The following is a 15,000-nucleotide window of genomic DNA, read 5'->3' on the forward strand; positions in this document are numbered from 1 at the left end:
CGAAGCCCTAGCGGCCAAGATGATCCGTTTCAGTATGCCGTGTTCTTCCCGCATGGATACCCCTTAGCAACCGGAACCACACCCTCGGCCTACTTACCACTTTGTGATCGACCTGACTCTCGTGTTTCTGGGGCGCCTCCAGATGATCCCAGCCGACGGCCGACTTGTCCTGTCGGTCCTGCTGCACACCAAACTTTCCTCCGAAGCCCGTCTTGTAGTCCTTCTGCGATTCGTGCTTGTCCACCTTCTCGACGTGATCCCATCCTAAGGCCGATTGGTCCACGCGATCCTTCTGCACTCCGAACTTGCCACCGAACCCGGAAGCGTAGTCTTTCTGCGAAGCGTGCTTCTCCACCTTCTCGATGTGCTCGTGCCCGACGGCCGACTTGTCCATCCGGTCTTTCTCCACCCCGAACTTACCGCCGTAACCGTGGGACGCTTTCGGGCCCTCCAGGCGCTTCTTCTCCGCATCCGCCTGCTCGGTTTCGTGGCGCAGCTGGTGCATATCGATCGCTGCCGCACTGCGGCCACTGCCCTCGATCGTTTTCGAGCCCCACCGTTGCTCCTGTTCGCTGACATCGTTCAAAAAGTCCGGATCTGTCTCCCAATCGTCATCCTCAGCCGTTTGGCCCGCATCGATGTCACGGCCTGCCGTTGATTTCCACATTTCTGTACTCGTAAGCCTGTTGCACCACACTGGGCGGTGGTTCCTCTGTGTTTACGGTGAACGGCTCTCGTTGCCTTATCGCTTCTGCTTCTGCTGACTGCACTTGCTGACTCACCTCTTTTCCAGACAACCGAATCGAGGCAAACTGTTGAACCGGCCGCTGTTGGAGGAGGTTTTTATTCCGAAACTGCAGGCACTACGATTGTAGGCTTTTAGACCAGAAATCACACAAAAGAAACACACTCTGACTAGCCGAGGAAAACGAACGGGTCGTGCGGTGGAGAACGAAATCCGGAAAAACGTCTGCGACAAATCCGCTTTCGTTGCGTTACTAGGGCTCAATCAATAGCTATCGCCCCGTGTGGTTTTCTAAAGACAAGTTTAGTTTTCATTATTGTTTAACTATGACTTAGTTCATAATAACTTTTTCGAACTAATTAACGCACGACAAAAACACCATTGTCGGTAATTTTAGAATTTTCCGACGATTTTCCACATCGCCAACCCACAAACCAACCCTAGCGGCCATGACTGCACGCGTTTTGTTCTTCATCTTGGGTGAATTGACGTATCTTGTTGACTGCACCTGCTTGTTTGACACATCTTGTACGGCATTGAGAACTGAGGAAATAGAGTTATATCATCACAACCGAACGAAACTTGGTCAAATTTTTGGTAAATATCCTTCCGGAGGGCCGAAAAAAGTGGCCGGAACATGGCTCAAGCCTTGTGCCAGGAAGCTGCCGTACCGAGTCTTCGGGAAAGCTCGTTCTTATCTGCGCCGCTTTCCTTTTCCACAGACTCCCTCGCTCTCGTACAATGGCTGCAAGGAAGTGGTTTGCCTCGTTCTTCCCGTCGGTTAAGGCCCAGGAGGAGGAAGATCTGGTTGATCCGCAAACCGTCCTGAGGGTAAGCACTCGACGGAGGAGTAGTAACCGTAACCGGTAACATTAACCCGGGTCCACCTCGTATTGCAGGAAAAATGCGCCCAACACGGCCACACTCCTGCCTTGTGGGAGAAGTACCAGGCGTGCAACGAGCGTGTCAGCGGCCGTTCCCAGACCACTGAAACCTGTGTCGAGGAACTGTTCGACTACCTGCACGAGCTGGATCACTGCGTTTCGAAGACCTTGTTCTCGAAGCTGAAGTAAAGGAACACACCTCAGAATGTCCAAGAGAGCCTCACTGCATTCGATCCGCAACCATTGATGCACGAAGAACGGCGGTTACTGGCTACCAGTGAAACATCCCGCCTGCTCCGAGCATTACAGAGCACCTCCTTGGAACGATTTTTTCGTTTTGTCACCGGGAAGCTATAGTAAATAAAATTGAGTTTTAAAAACTGATCCACCTGCCGCCCTGCAGTGAATGTGATATCTCCATGCCGGAAGGTTGAGAAATACACAATGTCCTCTACGGACAAGAGCCGTTTACGTACGTGGTCAATATGATTTGTTTGATGTTTTGGAACGTATTGTTTGTTTCGTTTAGTATGTGTCTGTATAAATAATCATCTGAATAATCGTAACAAATCGTTTCCATCGAGCGATAAATCACGCGCTAATCATGGACGAGTACCATACGGCGCTGACTGTCAAAAGACTGTCGCCGGATGCCGTTGGTACGTATTCGAACGTGCGAACGTACGCCCGTAGTCCTTGTCCTAAACACCGCCGCCTCCAACCTGCAGCACCTCGAAACACACGGAACATACCCGGACCGGCTTGTTGATGCCAAACTTGATGATTGGCACATCGTTGTTCGAACAACGGCTACATAGATTGCGTCCACAATGGCGGCTGAAATGGTGGGAAACGGATAAAAATCGAATAAACGAAATCGGACTCCCGCTGCGCGCGTGGTCTTACCAGTGATGTTTGCGCACCGTGATGCTAAACTTGGTGCCACACTCTTGACACAGTTCCGAGGCGGCCCACGGAGATTCCTGCGGTAGTTCGTCCAACAATCGGTTCAGCAGTTGGTTGGTGGCCAGCTTGAAGTTGAATATCGTAAGTCCCTCCCGGTTCTCGGCTCCCAGGCAGGCACCGTTCTTCACAAGAATGCGACACAGCTGCGCCTGACCTCGCATGTACGCCAACAGCAGTGGCGTATTGCCCTGGAGGTCCGGATTGTTGATGGGATACTTGGGCATACACTCGAGAAACAGCTCGAGGATGGCGGCCGCCGTATTGTCCTTCCCGCAACGGCACAGTTCGTGCAGTGGATTGCGTCCCTTCAGGTTGACCACCTCGGCATTCAGCTCCGATTCGGTGAGCAGTTCACGCACGACCGAAATGTGCCCTTCGCGGACCGCTATGTGTAGCGCATTATTACCGTCCCCATCGACGGCATCGAAATCGGCACCATTCTGCAGCAGAGCCGATACAGCACAAACCGTACCACGCTCCGCCGCCACGTGTAGTGCCGTCTTTTGCGTCGCATCTCGATCGTTCAACCGAGCACCGGCCAGAATAAGATTGCGTATCAGCATCTCCTTCTCGGAGGCGGCCGCTAGGTGCAGGGGCGGCGTTTGGTTAACATCGTGTACCCGCGAGTTCACGTCCACGTGGATTGACAGCAGGAACAGCACGGACTCCAGGTCGTCGCGCATGATGGCCAAATGCAAAAAGTTGCGCCCCCGCTGATCAATCTGCTCGGCCGCGTTCGGCAACCGCTCGAGGATGTTCTGGGCCGCCTTGTTGTTGCGCACCTGCAGTGCAGCCGCAAACGGTGTGTTGCCCGTTTTGTCCCGAATTTTCAAATCGATACCAGGATGGCACAGTAAAATGCCGATGATTTCCTCGTGCTGGTTCTCGATCGCGATGTGTAACGGCGTCTTGAGATCGCAATCGACCGCATTCACGTTCGCCCCATGATCGATCAGCGTGTGGAGCACATTCCGGAGGCCCCACTGGCAGCACAGATGCAAGGGGGATGCCTTATCTTTGGCCTCATCGCCACCCTGTCCCTGCGGGCCCGGTTGACGCGGTGAATCGAGATCGCACCCACTGCGAATGAGAAACATGGCCGCCTGTTCCTTGTTCTCGTCGATCGCACGATGCAGCAGCGTCTGCAGGCACCCATCCGGACCGGGGCCCCAACAATCCGTATCCACACCATGCCGCACCAGTACCGAGGCAATCTCCTGCTGATCCGACTCCAGCGCACTCCACAGTGGGCAGTCACCCTTGTTGTCCGGTGCGCTTAACGATACCCCACGGCTGCAGAGTGCATCGACCACCTCGACTAACCGGCAGTGGATGGCCAGCTGCAGCGGTGACTCCTGGTCGGCCGTTAGCGCGTTCATGTCCGCACCCTGACTCAACAGAAAGACGGCCGTTTTGGAGTCTTCCTTCAGGATGGCCTGATGCAGCAGCGTCATGTCCTGTCCGTTGCGTGCATTCACGTCCGCGCCACCTTTAATCAGTAGCGGCACCAGCTCATTGTAGCCCATGGTCAGTGCCAGACTTAACGGTGAGTCACCGAATGCATTCTTTAGATTAAAATCGATCGCACCCGGATGCTGCTCGTGATGTTCCATGAACGATTGCAGCACCGCCGCATGGTTCTCTTCGACTGCGTAGTGGAGTGCCGATTTCAGTTCCGTAACACCCGATTGTACGTTCGGCGGGGCACCTTTCTCGAGCAGGGCACGCGTGAGATTCGCGAGCCCATGAGAGGCAGCGATGTGTAGAGCCGTCAGACCGGACCGATTGATGTGGCTGAGCATGCAGTGATCCGTCAGAAAGATGGCCGCCTCCTCGAGCTCCTGTTTCGCCAGTGCGTGAAGCAAACTGTCCCCTGTTTCCGGATGGTTCACGTTGGGACGGGCGCCGTGCTCTAGTAACCGGCGCGCCAGTTCAAACGGTGGCCCCTCCGTGTGCGGTGGCGTGAGGGCTAACTGTAAGGCACACTTTTCATCCTTCGTACGCACATTCGTGTCAACGGTCGGCACACCTTCGCTCACTAGCAACTCGTTGACCATTTCAACGTGTTGCGAAATGATGGCCACGTGCAGTGGTGTGCTGAAAGATTGATAAATAAATAATGAACCAGTTTCACATGTCTGGGGTACCCATCGTTGGCAGCCCTTCGCATTCACTTACTAGCCCTTGTTGTTCTGCCTATTCGGATCGGCTTGCAGGGACAGCAGCTGTCGTCCGATGGCGAGCATGTCGCGGTGCGTCTCCAGATCGCTACTTCGGATCGAGTACGTGCAAACGAGATGAAGTGCCGTATCGGAGGTATCCCGTGTGGTCAGATCCACATTGCATCCTTTCTCGAGCAGAAACTGCGCCGTAAAGCTGTCACCACGTTTGATCGCATCGATCAGCAGCGTGTTTCCCTACGAGACGGGGGAGAAAAAAAACGAAAACGAAACAATGAACGTGGGCGGTTGAACGCGTGCGTTGCACAGTGGTTTGTGGTGTGCCACAGTTCCGCAAATCTTACCTCTGAGGTGTACGCGTTAATATCGGCCCCACCCGTTTCCAGCAGTGTCTGTGCGATTGCTGTACTGCGACCCATCAGCGCCAACCCTAGCGGAAGCTGGCCTTGGGGCGAAAGGCTGTTCACGATTTCCGGAAGCTAAATGGATGAGAAAATGGTTGCGAAATCGTTTCATTAACAGCTCTCTCACCGGCATTGTTGTAGCAGAGTGAGAATACTACTATGAAAACTGCTCATTGCTGCAATGTATAACATATTTAAAAAAAAAAAAAGAAAACCCGAACCCAAATGGATGTCTCTATATGGTTCTGAAAGGGATTTGGAAAGCTGGGCCAAGGGGTCTTACTGACATAATTATTGTTCCATCACGCGCGCTTTACAGCTACAGCGCCGTTGCTCTTCCATGTACGTCGAGATGGTACAATGTATGTCACCCTTTTCAGTCGCCAGACTGGGAAATGAATAGAAACCATTTCGAATGTTTGGAAAGAATTTAGGTTGTAAAGTTGAACGAACTGCACAAAGAGAAACACAAAGGCAAACGCTATTCATCTCGCAATGGGATAAATCATAGTAAGCTATAAGCTGTAGTAAGTCATTTTTCACAACTAAGCATGTGATCAATCGATAATGTACTGGTGGAAAGCGCGCTTCAGACTAGTCATATTTGCTTTAAAAATATAGTATCTCCTCTAAGTTAAACTTAATAAAAAAAAATCCTAGACAAAATACAAAAGAATATCTGTAATCAACAGGTTTCTCTAGTCGCTTTTCGTGACTGGTCAAGGATGGAAAGCAGTACGAACGAGCTCCCCCGGATTGGCAGAGACCGGATGCACCGCAAAAGAAATGTAAAGAACTATTAACCGGCAAGGCAAGTAAGAACTTCATGATCCGATCGAACCCGACCACTTATCACATAAGAGCTGCTGGTGCTGCTGCTGGTTGTGGACCAAGCCAGTAGCACACGGTTAAGAACCGGCCACTACGAGGAGTGCATTGCACTCCTTCATTCCACTTCTTCGTTCTATCGTTCTCTGTAGCTCTCTCCTTCGAGTTTCTGATCTCCAAACGAACTCCCGAGCTTTCGTCTTGATTCCGTTGAATCATCATCATCTTCGGGACACTCCGATACCCCTTTTCCATCTTCTCTGTTTCTTCTCTGCTCTCGCTCTCTTCTCTCTATTTCTTTTTTCTCTTTCGCAGTCAATTGTGGTACTACGGCGTTACAACAACCCCTTCGTCGACAGCCTCTTGCCGGTCAAGCTTTCCGTGGAAAGTGTGCATCATCAACAACCAGCGTTCGACGTTCGTGCACGCATGTTCCGACTTGCGGGGCACCATGGGTCATTCATGGCAGCGAACCGGCTCTCGCGCTCGCAGTCGAAACTTAGCTTCGGTGAAGACAAGATCGTTGCCACGTTGTGGGTTGACGGTGGAGTACGGTGCTCGTATTGTGAGAGCAGGCGCGAGCTCTCTTTCTCTCGTTCTCGACTAAGTGGTCCGGTGAACCGAGCGCGTAGATTACGGCGGCACAACATTATCAATGTGCCGCACAAAGTGTGTGGGTTACACATTCGCACAAAGGCACGGTCCCTTCCCAACAGCTGATACTACTTCCTACTAGCGAACGGTCACAGCCTGCCTAGCGTGCCTTATCATATCATTAACCCGCTACGCTAAGTAGATCTGTGGCGTGTTGGACGACAAAACGAAGACGGCATTCCTTCTATAACAATATACTTTCTTCGCACGAACCAGTTAAATGCCACCGGCAAACGCCTAGTGCGGTCTACGAGCTACAGCACTTGAAAGCAGCAGATTCTAAAATTAACCTTCCCCAAAAACATCGATACCAGTGCAAAGTGGCCAATATTGCGAGGACGGAAAACGCGTTTCGAATTAAGTTTGCCTAGCGGGACCCGGTGACCCGTTCGCCAGACAGTGGCGACAGTGACCGTGACCTTGTTCTTGTTTTGCTCTTGCTTTTCGGAAAGAGAATATTCACGGCGTCTGGTCGTGGTGCGTCACCACGCCATACCGAAAAACCCGTCTCCTCGCTTGTGTTTTGTTTTTTGTTTTTTGTCGTTCTTGCTCACTTCATGGACATTTCATGGAGCGAGCATCCTTCTCAATCCAAGCGATTCTTTGAGAGGAATTCCGCGAAAGTCAGTCGCCGCTCCGGCAGCACCAGAAGCAGCAGCAGCAGCACACAGTCTCCGCCGAACAAGGAGCCTGTTCCACCGACTTGTGCCAGATCGTGAAAGTTGCAACGCCGGGAGGAAGTTTCACCGTTCGAAAAGGGAGAGGCTGCAGCAAAACCGTACAATCGTACGAAAGTCGGCGCTCACCCAGGAACCAATTTGGGCCACATATTCAACAAACCCCTCCCAGTGCTCAGTTCGTCAAGAAAAAAACCACCACCACCCCTTAAACAGTGAACAGCATTGTTCCGAGAGGCAAGGCTTGTGGTGGCCGTGGTTTAGCTAACGGGATACCGTCCCTATAGGCTAGTTTCAACGGATGGGTGCTGCGAAACTTTAAACGAACACCCTGTGAAGCATAAGGAACTGACTCTGACCAGTCCAGCCCGATCGTCCGCCCATCATCCCGACACTGCTGTTTTGCCGAATCGATCGATTGCGAGACACAGCAGACCACAAGCGATCCAGAGCAAACGATCTTCGCTGGTTGGTCTAGAAAGGGTGACACACAAGAGGAACAAACTGCCGACTCGATGGACCATCGAAGACTTAGCAGGCGACGCTTCAGTGGGCATTTGCCCGTGGTGCTCACAGCGTTACTTCTAATATTTATTGCAGGTAATTATCATCATCATCGTGATGTAAAGTGGAGAGCCCGAGTACAGACCAGCGCCTCGTGGTGCTACTATAACGGGTTCCTCGTTGTCATTGACAACGGGGGGAGATGGCAAAATCCCGGAGGAATGGTCATAACAGATGCGGACAACGGATCTGATACCCTTTCGCGGCGGCGCCTGCTTCGGGTGGTGGTCTGGTGGTGTGCGAACTTGTTTTGAAACACTCTAGCCGTCGTGCGTGCTTCAATGGTGCCCGCGAATGCTGAATACGAATGCGCCACAAATAGCGATAAGCAGTGGAAACCACAGCCTGCTTCTGCGGGATGATGCACGATGAAGCCGCCGTGAAGCTAGGGCGCCGCGCAGGCAAATTAAAACCATTGCAGCTTTCCATATGGAGGCAGCAATTGATGTGCTCCATGCTATCGGTCAGTTGGGAGGAAGCAGAAAGAATGCCCGCCTCATGTGTCCCACCGACCAGATCGTGGTGTGGAATGTGCTAACACTCGGAAACGATCCCAGACCAGCTGATGCCACGCCAGATTCTGGGAATCGTGTGCATTGCGATAGGCGACTGTTGTAAGAAGTAGAACTTCGTTCTGACATGTTTTTTTTTCGCAGAAAATCGAATTTTCCCGGGAGCACGAATGACGTGCCTCGTCATGACGCATTTATGGCAAATCTGCATATTCGTCTTATCAAGAGTGTGACGCATTCAATTGGAACGTTGGAATGAATAATGGGACATTGCTATCAATCGAACAGCTGACGGAATAGGAAGGAGCATGCTTGGGACAAGCATTCAAATTGAACAAACGATTTCAATTGGAAACCGTCCGTTTGCTGCTGCCAGTTTAAACTTTTTCACAAAATGATTCCGAATCATCACTGAATCGTTTGATTGGTAGTTATCTAGCCTTGATCAGAGACGATTCAGGCATCGAGTCTCGAACCCTCCCACCGGCACTCGACATTGAACATTCACACGCCTTGGCTTGCCGGCAAAAGCGAAGAACAAAACATGCAAGAGCTGAGAAAAATGATCGATGAACAACGCCAATATATCATTTCCTCACTTTCAATGTCGCCTGATAGTGTCTAACAAATGCCAGAGCTTCCGGCTTAAGCCGCTTCTAACTGATAATTGTTTCAAGGGTGCCGTCCGTTTCGAGCGGATTCGTGAAACACGTGTTTATCACCACCTCGATTCGATGACCCCCAAAAATGAAGCGAGAATCGGCGGAATGGCAGTGAGTTGACTTGTGTTCCGTTCCGCTCGATGAAACAGTATATAGCACGCACTAGCGAAGCACGCACGCCACTCGGCTGGAATTGATTAACGGGATGGCATATGTTAGATAATGTACTAGGTAGCACAGCCGCTCACCACGCTGCTAAGAATGTTCTAATTCCATTTGTGCTTACAAGTACATATTCATAAGATACAATTAACGACATTAAACCGGTCACCGGTTGGTCAATAAAATCTGGTACGGTTGAGCACAGTGTTAAAGCACAGATTCCTTCCCCCAGGTTGATTGTGAGCCCAAAGCCACGACTAGAGTGTAGGCGTTTGGCTGGCAGAGGGGGGAATCCTCTAAACACACCCTGGCCTGAATCTTCGCTTTGCATCGTTCCCATGCGTCACCTAAACAGAAATGCCATATAAGCTGCGTGACATCACGACAACACCAGCCCGGAACGTCGTGTGGGATTCGAATGGGTGTCGTTGACAATTAGCTGCTGGGAGCGGTCTGAAATTGTGGATTAAAATGCAAAACGAAAACCACGAAAAACAGCGACAGGCGCGGTGTCAAAAATGACCAAATCAAAGTGTAGCAAATTACAGGAACGCGACCTTCTGCTCCAGGGTACTTTCCATCGTTGACGGTCTCAGTCAGGGCTAACAGTTGGCAGCAGCAGCAGCAGCAGCACCAGCAGCTGGCTTAACCTTGAGTTCGGCTGATAGTGCAACCGGTGCTGGTAGAATAAGGAAGCGAAAAGTTCGGTCAAGATACTGGACATTACTGAACCACTGAGAAACTGGTTTGACACGGCAGCCGTACCGAATGGGTTGGTAATTTTGTTTTTCTCCGGTTTCATAAGGCAAGCGATAGCGATAGGTGTGCTCGTCGAAAAAGTTATGCGCATCTTCGAAGCCACCATCCTGAGCACAGGAAAGTGTTGATTGTGGACAATTGGTGTGGGCCTCTGAAGAAATAGAGGGCCACAGATCCGTGACATACTCGGCTGGACCTCGTCGGCGTCGTGTGCCACTTTGTGCTTGTGCCTGTTCTGTTTGCCAAGCGCAAACTAGGACAATTAGGGAATTGGGTCATAACCTGCTTGGTTGCACTGACCGCCCAAAGGCCTACTGCACACAGTACGCACGAGAGCAACCATCCCGTCCCCAGATTGATGGCTACGGGCGGAAGAGATCAGGCGCCATCCAGAGGGGTGCACATCGCTGAGGAAGAAAGTTGCTCGGCCACGGGCGATTCAAAGCTCGCTGACCGAAGCATGATATCACCTGATATTTAATCTATTTAATTAAACTGTATCAAAATGTCCTTTAAGGGAGAAAAACGCTGCTCCCGTTGCGACCAAACGAATGCATGGTGGCCAGCTTAAGGTTGACCAGCAGGGATTTTGCACTCGCATCGATCGTAGCGATGCTGTGGGAATCGACACACAGCCGTAACTCTTCTCAAAATAGAATCTTGTCCACTGGTACGATCGTCACGAGGTATATGCGACCTAGATCAACTCGATTTGTTGTGTTGCCTAGGATATTCATATTTGGCGCGCCAGCGATTACTGTTGCATCTCCTCAGTAATGTGTTCTAACATAATTAACATTAGCAGCAAACATAACAAAACTTGTTGCTCAAAATCATACACGATTTGTCCGCTACGACTCGGAAAACTGCGTGGAATAAGGCATTGGTAAGCACGCCACTACTGATAGCTCTTATAGCACATCTGACAATGGGTTCTTGGTGGTTTCCGTGCGTACAAGGCAAGTCATTCCACAAGTTCTCTGTTCCTCATGCTTGGACGTGGAAAGTGTCCCTTAATTTAACGATGAGCGGACAAGTAGCGACATACGCGGTGTCTACTGTGTACACCATTGTTCGTGACGCCTGTCTGGCTGAGTGGCGATGGTTATTGCTTTACTTCCTTTCTCTCGCGCGCTCTCTCTCTCTCTATCTCTGGTCTCCCGATTGACTTCGTTGTACTGTTACTGGGTGACTCATTGGGGATATTCGGGGTTTCGAGTGCTGCTGGGCAGTTCCTTCGAACTGATACGTTGAACCGTTGAAAAACGCTTCACCAAAAACGGCTGAAGTGTGTCTATCAACCTCGAGTACCATTAAATATCGCTGCATGCACAGAAGAGGACCGTGGTCCGGAAGTACGATACAGTGGCGACTGAGATGATTTTCGTGAATCAGGCACACGAGCTCATGCTAAAGGGTGGGGTGACTCTGGTGGTTGAAGTATGCGTGTAATTCGCGCGACAGGCAGACCACCCCATGACACTTGTGTGCTAAGCTGTGGAGAACGTGCTTCGGGCGGAAATGTTGATATTATCGTGCCCGTGCGGCGCTGCGAGAGAATTGCAGCTTGGCGAGCACTGAAATGCATATCCGTTATTCATTGATGTTTACAGGGTGCCCTGCCCCATAACGCACCCTGTACTGAAGAGGTTTTAGTGGCACATACTGCAGCTGCTGATCTAGCAGGCATGGCAACGATGGAGTATCTCAGCACCGGTTAAGCCCTACGGCCCTTCTTTGAACGGAATGTTTTCCACCCCGCCTTCACGGGGCAAATTCTGTGTGATGCGATCGGAACACTCGAGAATGGGGCACACAAACTTCTAGCGTTGTCTGCCTTGCACGAGTGTTTTTGTTCGGGGGGCGGACTCACGCCGCTGATAAGTGCAACCGTATGTATGGGAGAGCGTATCTACGATAAGGGGTGCTAAGCGCTACGCAACCTCCGGATGAAGAAATCACCATCTTAACTGAGGTTAACTGAATTCAACGATGATAAGACACCATTCGATGGGTTTCATTTGGCTTGGGTATGCGAGAAAGAGCATTCAAAACCGGTGGACAGCTGCATTACATGAAGGCGACTTTCATCAGGCGCCTTGTTTGACTTTTGTTATGCAAACGCAACGGACGGAAAGGGAAATCGCGCTTTCTCTAACGCTAAAAAAACAAATCATTATGGAAACAGGAGGAATTAGATATTCCGCTAAAGTAGCACGGCTATTTGCTTCGTTGATAATCTGTTACTAATGATTCCCCCCCCCCCCCCCTTTCTTTTCTCTAATCGCCCCTACAGAACTGAACGGTGTTTCGGCAATCAAATGTTACCGGTGCACGGTGGCACCACCGAGCAAGCACCAGAACAACACGAAACCACAGCTCTGCTCGAAATTCGAAGAATCCGACTACTATACGGTCGACTGCCCATGGTCGACCATGTGCGTGAAGCGTATCTTCAAGCTGCAGCTACTGAAGGGCGAACAGGAAACGGTTAGCCGAGACTGTGCTCAACAGAAAAACACCGAACAGGTTATTCCCTCGGTAGCTGCATCGGCGCAAACCATCTGGCATAATAACCGCAATCACGCTCGCTCTTTCTATCATCTATGATCATAGGTCTACAAGTCTGGCACCGGATGGACACCGGAGCATAACATCGAAGAACCGTACACGGAAGGTTGCCAGACGATCGACGACTCCACGTACTGCTTCTGCCGGGGGTCGTACTGCAATTCGGCGACGAAAACGTCCGACTGGAGCAGCTACCACACCGACGCCATGGCCGTTATATTCGTGTTCAATGTGATGAAGTACCTTCGGAACATAGATCACTGATAGCTGATGTGGGCGAACCGGGTACGCTCACGCAGGGCGTACCGTCGTAGGTTTCAAAACAGCGAGCCTTTATCCAAATGTGATATGATAGTGCACTCTATCCGAGCGGTGCACGAATCCAATTCTCAGAGCTAAACGTTTGCACTAATAAAACAAAATCTTAACAACTGTTGCATCGAGCCGCCTTCCGCGGCCTACTTCTGTAGAGGATGTGAAGGGAGGAAGTGGTTACTCACCGAACCGTTGTTCTCCACGAGGCAGAGGAACACGACATCCTCTCGCAGTAATCGCACGGCAGCATGCAGCGGATGTTTGGTTTTGCTTTTCAGCATTTTGTACAGCAGCGGCCCGGACATGTGCTCAAAGTCTTGCGGCGTCAGATCGTCCCAGTGGGTGGATATCAATCCGGAACAGTACTCCAGCAAATTGGAGGCTCCTACATCCTCCGCCACACAGTAGAATCGCACACAGGAGCGAACCGAAACCGAGGAAACGAGGGCCCGCTCGCACAGCCCCATCAATCCCGGAAGCTTGAAGCGATGGGACGTTTTCAGCAAATCCAGCGCCAACGAATCGTGCTGCAAGTCGACGATGTCGGTGTAGATCCAGCGCAGCAGAGCGTACCCGACATCGGCATCCATATCGGACCAGTCTGCAATAACAGGAAGGCGACAGTCACGTCGGGGTTTGCAAGTGGAAGCAAGGAATGGAAAACACTTTCACACAGCGTACCTAGTTCCGCTTTGTCCAGTATCACATCTTCGCGCCACTCTTCGCTGCGTGCGTTCAGCACGAACTTGTGTGCCGGCATCGATTTGTCCTTCAGCTTGATCGTTAAGTCGGAGTACGTTGTTCGGCCGTACAGCGTGGCTACGGTCATGACGAGCCGCGAGATGAAGCTGCTAAACTCGCCGGATACATCATTCTCGCCGGTCGATGCAGCGGCCTTGCTGTACTTGCGCTCGAGTTCGGCATAATTTTTCTGCAGCTTCGTGTACTCCTCTTTAAGCAGTTTCAGGTGTTTCTCCAGCTTAATGCTATCACTACCGGAGGCTGCAATTGATAAGGGAGAAGGTGGGATTAAGAAAAATCATTCCTACAAGTGTTGCCCTCGCTTATTTATGATTGTCCACTTATAAACCGTAAATTTGATAACAAGGAGGAGGGAGGCAGTGTTCTCGGTTAATTGGAAGATGCAACGCCCTTCTCCGGCTCATATCACTTCGCCCCCTCCACTTTCCTCGGTTGATTGAGATTTCCCTTCCCCGCGCACGATTCGTGGTGCCACATATTCAACAGGAACGTTTGCTATCGCCGGAAGCATGACACGGCGTATATCCGGCGGACAGGATGACGCACAGTTCAGTTTCGGCGCCGGTTCTTCTGCCGACCGGAGGGTGATCCCGTTCTTACCCATCTTGTTGAACACAAACACGATCTGCAGCACACGCCTCTCTGACTCCTCGGGGCCGCCGCTAGCAGCAAATTCGAAGTGCGCGTACAAAAGAAACAAGATAGAAGCCCGGTTCACCACTGCAGCATCCTGGTAATTTGCAGCAACGCTCCACAAATCGCGGCCCTGACCCAAAACCAGGACAAAAAGGATATAAACACGGCGAAATTAAATCTTTCCTTCCTTCTTCGGGATTTGCTTTCGCTCACCAATCCCAGTCGACTTGGAGTTTTTGTAATCCATGCGGCGGCCAGGACCAGTACACAACGTAGCGTACCAACGCGCTGAGTAACTACAACTTTATGTACATGCCCACTGATACGAAAGAACAGCACGAGTTTCACGGAAAGGAATCCTATATTCCTCTTAATAATTCCGCTAAACGCACAATTTTATTTGCTACCTTTATATTTGTGGCGTACCAGAGATCTATAATCTAGAGCACAAGTAGCCTCTGGTAACCGGGCGTCATCAAAACATGATGGAAGGACAGAAAACCGGCTGTTCAATTTTAACACTACTGATGCAACATACTTTACTGTAAAGAATTATGCCATTTTCGGGATCTTACGAACCGAATACAAACTACTTCGCCTTGGTAGCGACTGTCTTCTCCGCAGCCACCGATTTGGTCGGTGGGTCAACATCTTCTTTATCGTCCTCGTCACCCTCGTCGCCGGCTATCATTCCTGCAACGTTGCTGGCATCTTCATCC

General features: G+C 50.9%; 6 protein-coding genes across 8 annotated transcripts in view; 3 read left to right on the plus strand and 3 right to left on the minus strand.

Moving 5' to 3' along the window:
* Positions 1 to 977, minus strand: part of LOC126569813 (src substrate cortactin) — a 3,122-nt gene extending 2,145 nt beyond the window's left edge. Inside the window, exons 1-2 of one of the 2 annotated variants that reach the window (XM_050227187.1) lie at positions 98 to 977; positions 1 to 7 (exon numbers count right to left, since the gene is read on the minus strand). The exon at positions 1 to 7 is cut by the window's left edge and continues 104 nt beyond it. In XM_050227187.1, the coding sequence (XP_050083144.1) occupies positions 1 to 7; positions 98 to 667 (577 nt within the window). In that variant the 5' untranslated portion in view covers positions 668 to 977. The remainder of the gene's footprint in view (positions 8 to 97) is intronic. The other variant, XM_050227188.1, reaches the window with a different exon arrangement.
* Positions 1 to 15,000, plus strand: part of LOC126569821 (ER membrane protein complex subunit 7 homolog) — a 118,691-nt gene that overhangs the window by 3,160 nt on the left and 100,531 nt on the right. The gene's annotated exons all lie outside the window — the stretch shown is intronic.
* On the plus strand, positions 1,214 to 2,013 carry LOC126569833 (cytochrome b-c1 complex subunit 6, mitochondrial). The gene is made up of 3 exons (XM_050227215.1): positions 1,214 to 1,342; positions 1,468 to 1,576; positions 1,645 to 2,013. The coding sequence occupies exons 2-3, from the start codon at positions 1,487 to 1,489 to the stop codon at positions 1,816 to 1,818; spliced, it is 264 nt and encodes an 87-aa protein (XP_050083172.1). The 5' UTR covers positions 1,214 to 1,342; positions 1,468 to 1,486; the 3' UTR covers positions 1,819 to 2,013.
* LOC126569799 (rabankyrin-5) lies at positions 2,103 to 14,508 on the minus strand. The gene is made up of 7 exons (XM_050227158.1): positions 14,246 to 14,508; positions 13,565 to 13,885; positions 13,069 to 13,484; positions 5,120 to 5,254; positions 4,774 to 5,012; positions 2,536 to 4,692; positions 2,103 to 2,466 (listed from the first exon to the last, which is right to left on the minus strand). Exons 1-7 carry the CDS (start codon positions 14,247 to 14,249, stop codon positions 2,331 to 2,333), a joined length of 3,408 nt encoding a protein of 1,135 aa, XP_050083115.1. The 5' UTR covers positions 14,250 to 14,508; the 3' UTR covers positions 2,103 to 2,330.
* Positions 6,497 to 13,007, plus strand: LOC126569827 (uncharacterized). Of its 2 annotated transcripts, none has more exons than XM_050227208.1 (3): positions 6,497 to 7,938; positions 12,294 to 12,526; positions 12,614 to 13,007. In XM_050227208.1, the coding sequence occupies exons 1-3, from the start codon at positions 7,854 to 7,856 to the stop codon at positions 12,830 to 12,832; spliced, it is 537 nt and encodes a 178-aa protein (XP_050083165.1). In that variant the 5' UTR covers positions 6,497 to 7,853; the 3' UTR covers positions 12,833 to 13,007. The 2 variants fall into 2 exon arrangements, with proteins under 2 accessions (XP_050083165.1, XP_050083166.1); XM_050227209.1 differs by lacking the exon at positions 6,497 to 7,938 and adding an exon at positions 9,952 to 10,010.
* The window catches only part of LOC126569829 (mitochondrial intermembrane space import and assembly protein 40-A), a 600-nt gene continuing 389 nt past the window's right edge, over positions 14,790 to 15,000 (minus strand). The window contains exon 2 of the mRNA XM_050227210.1: positions 14,790 to 15,000. This exon is cut by the window's right edge and continues 105 nt beyond it. Within this exon, the coding sequence (XP_050083167.1) occupies positions 14,871 to 15,000 (130 nt within the window). The 3' untranslated portion in view covers positions 14,790 to 14,870.

Source organism: Anopheles aquasalis, chromosome 2 (assembly GCF_943734665.1).
Source record: "Anopheles aquasalis chromosome 2, idAnoAquaMG_Q_19, whole genome shotgun sequence".
NCBI classification, from domain to species: domain Eukaryota; kingdom Metazoa; phylum Arthropoda; class Insecta; order Diptera; family Culicidae; genus Anopheles; species Anopheles aquasalis.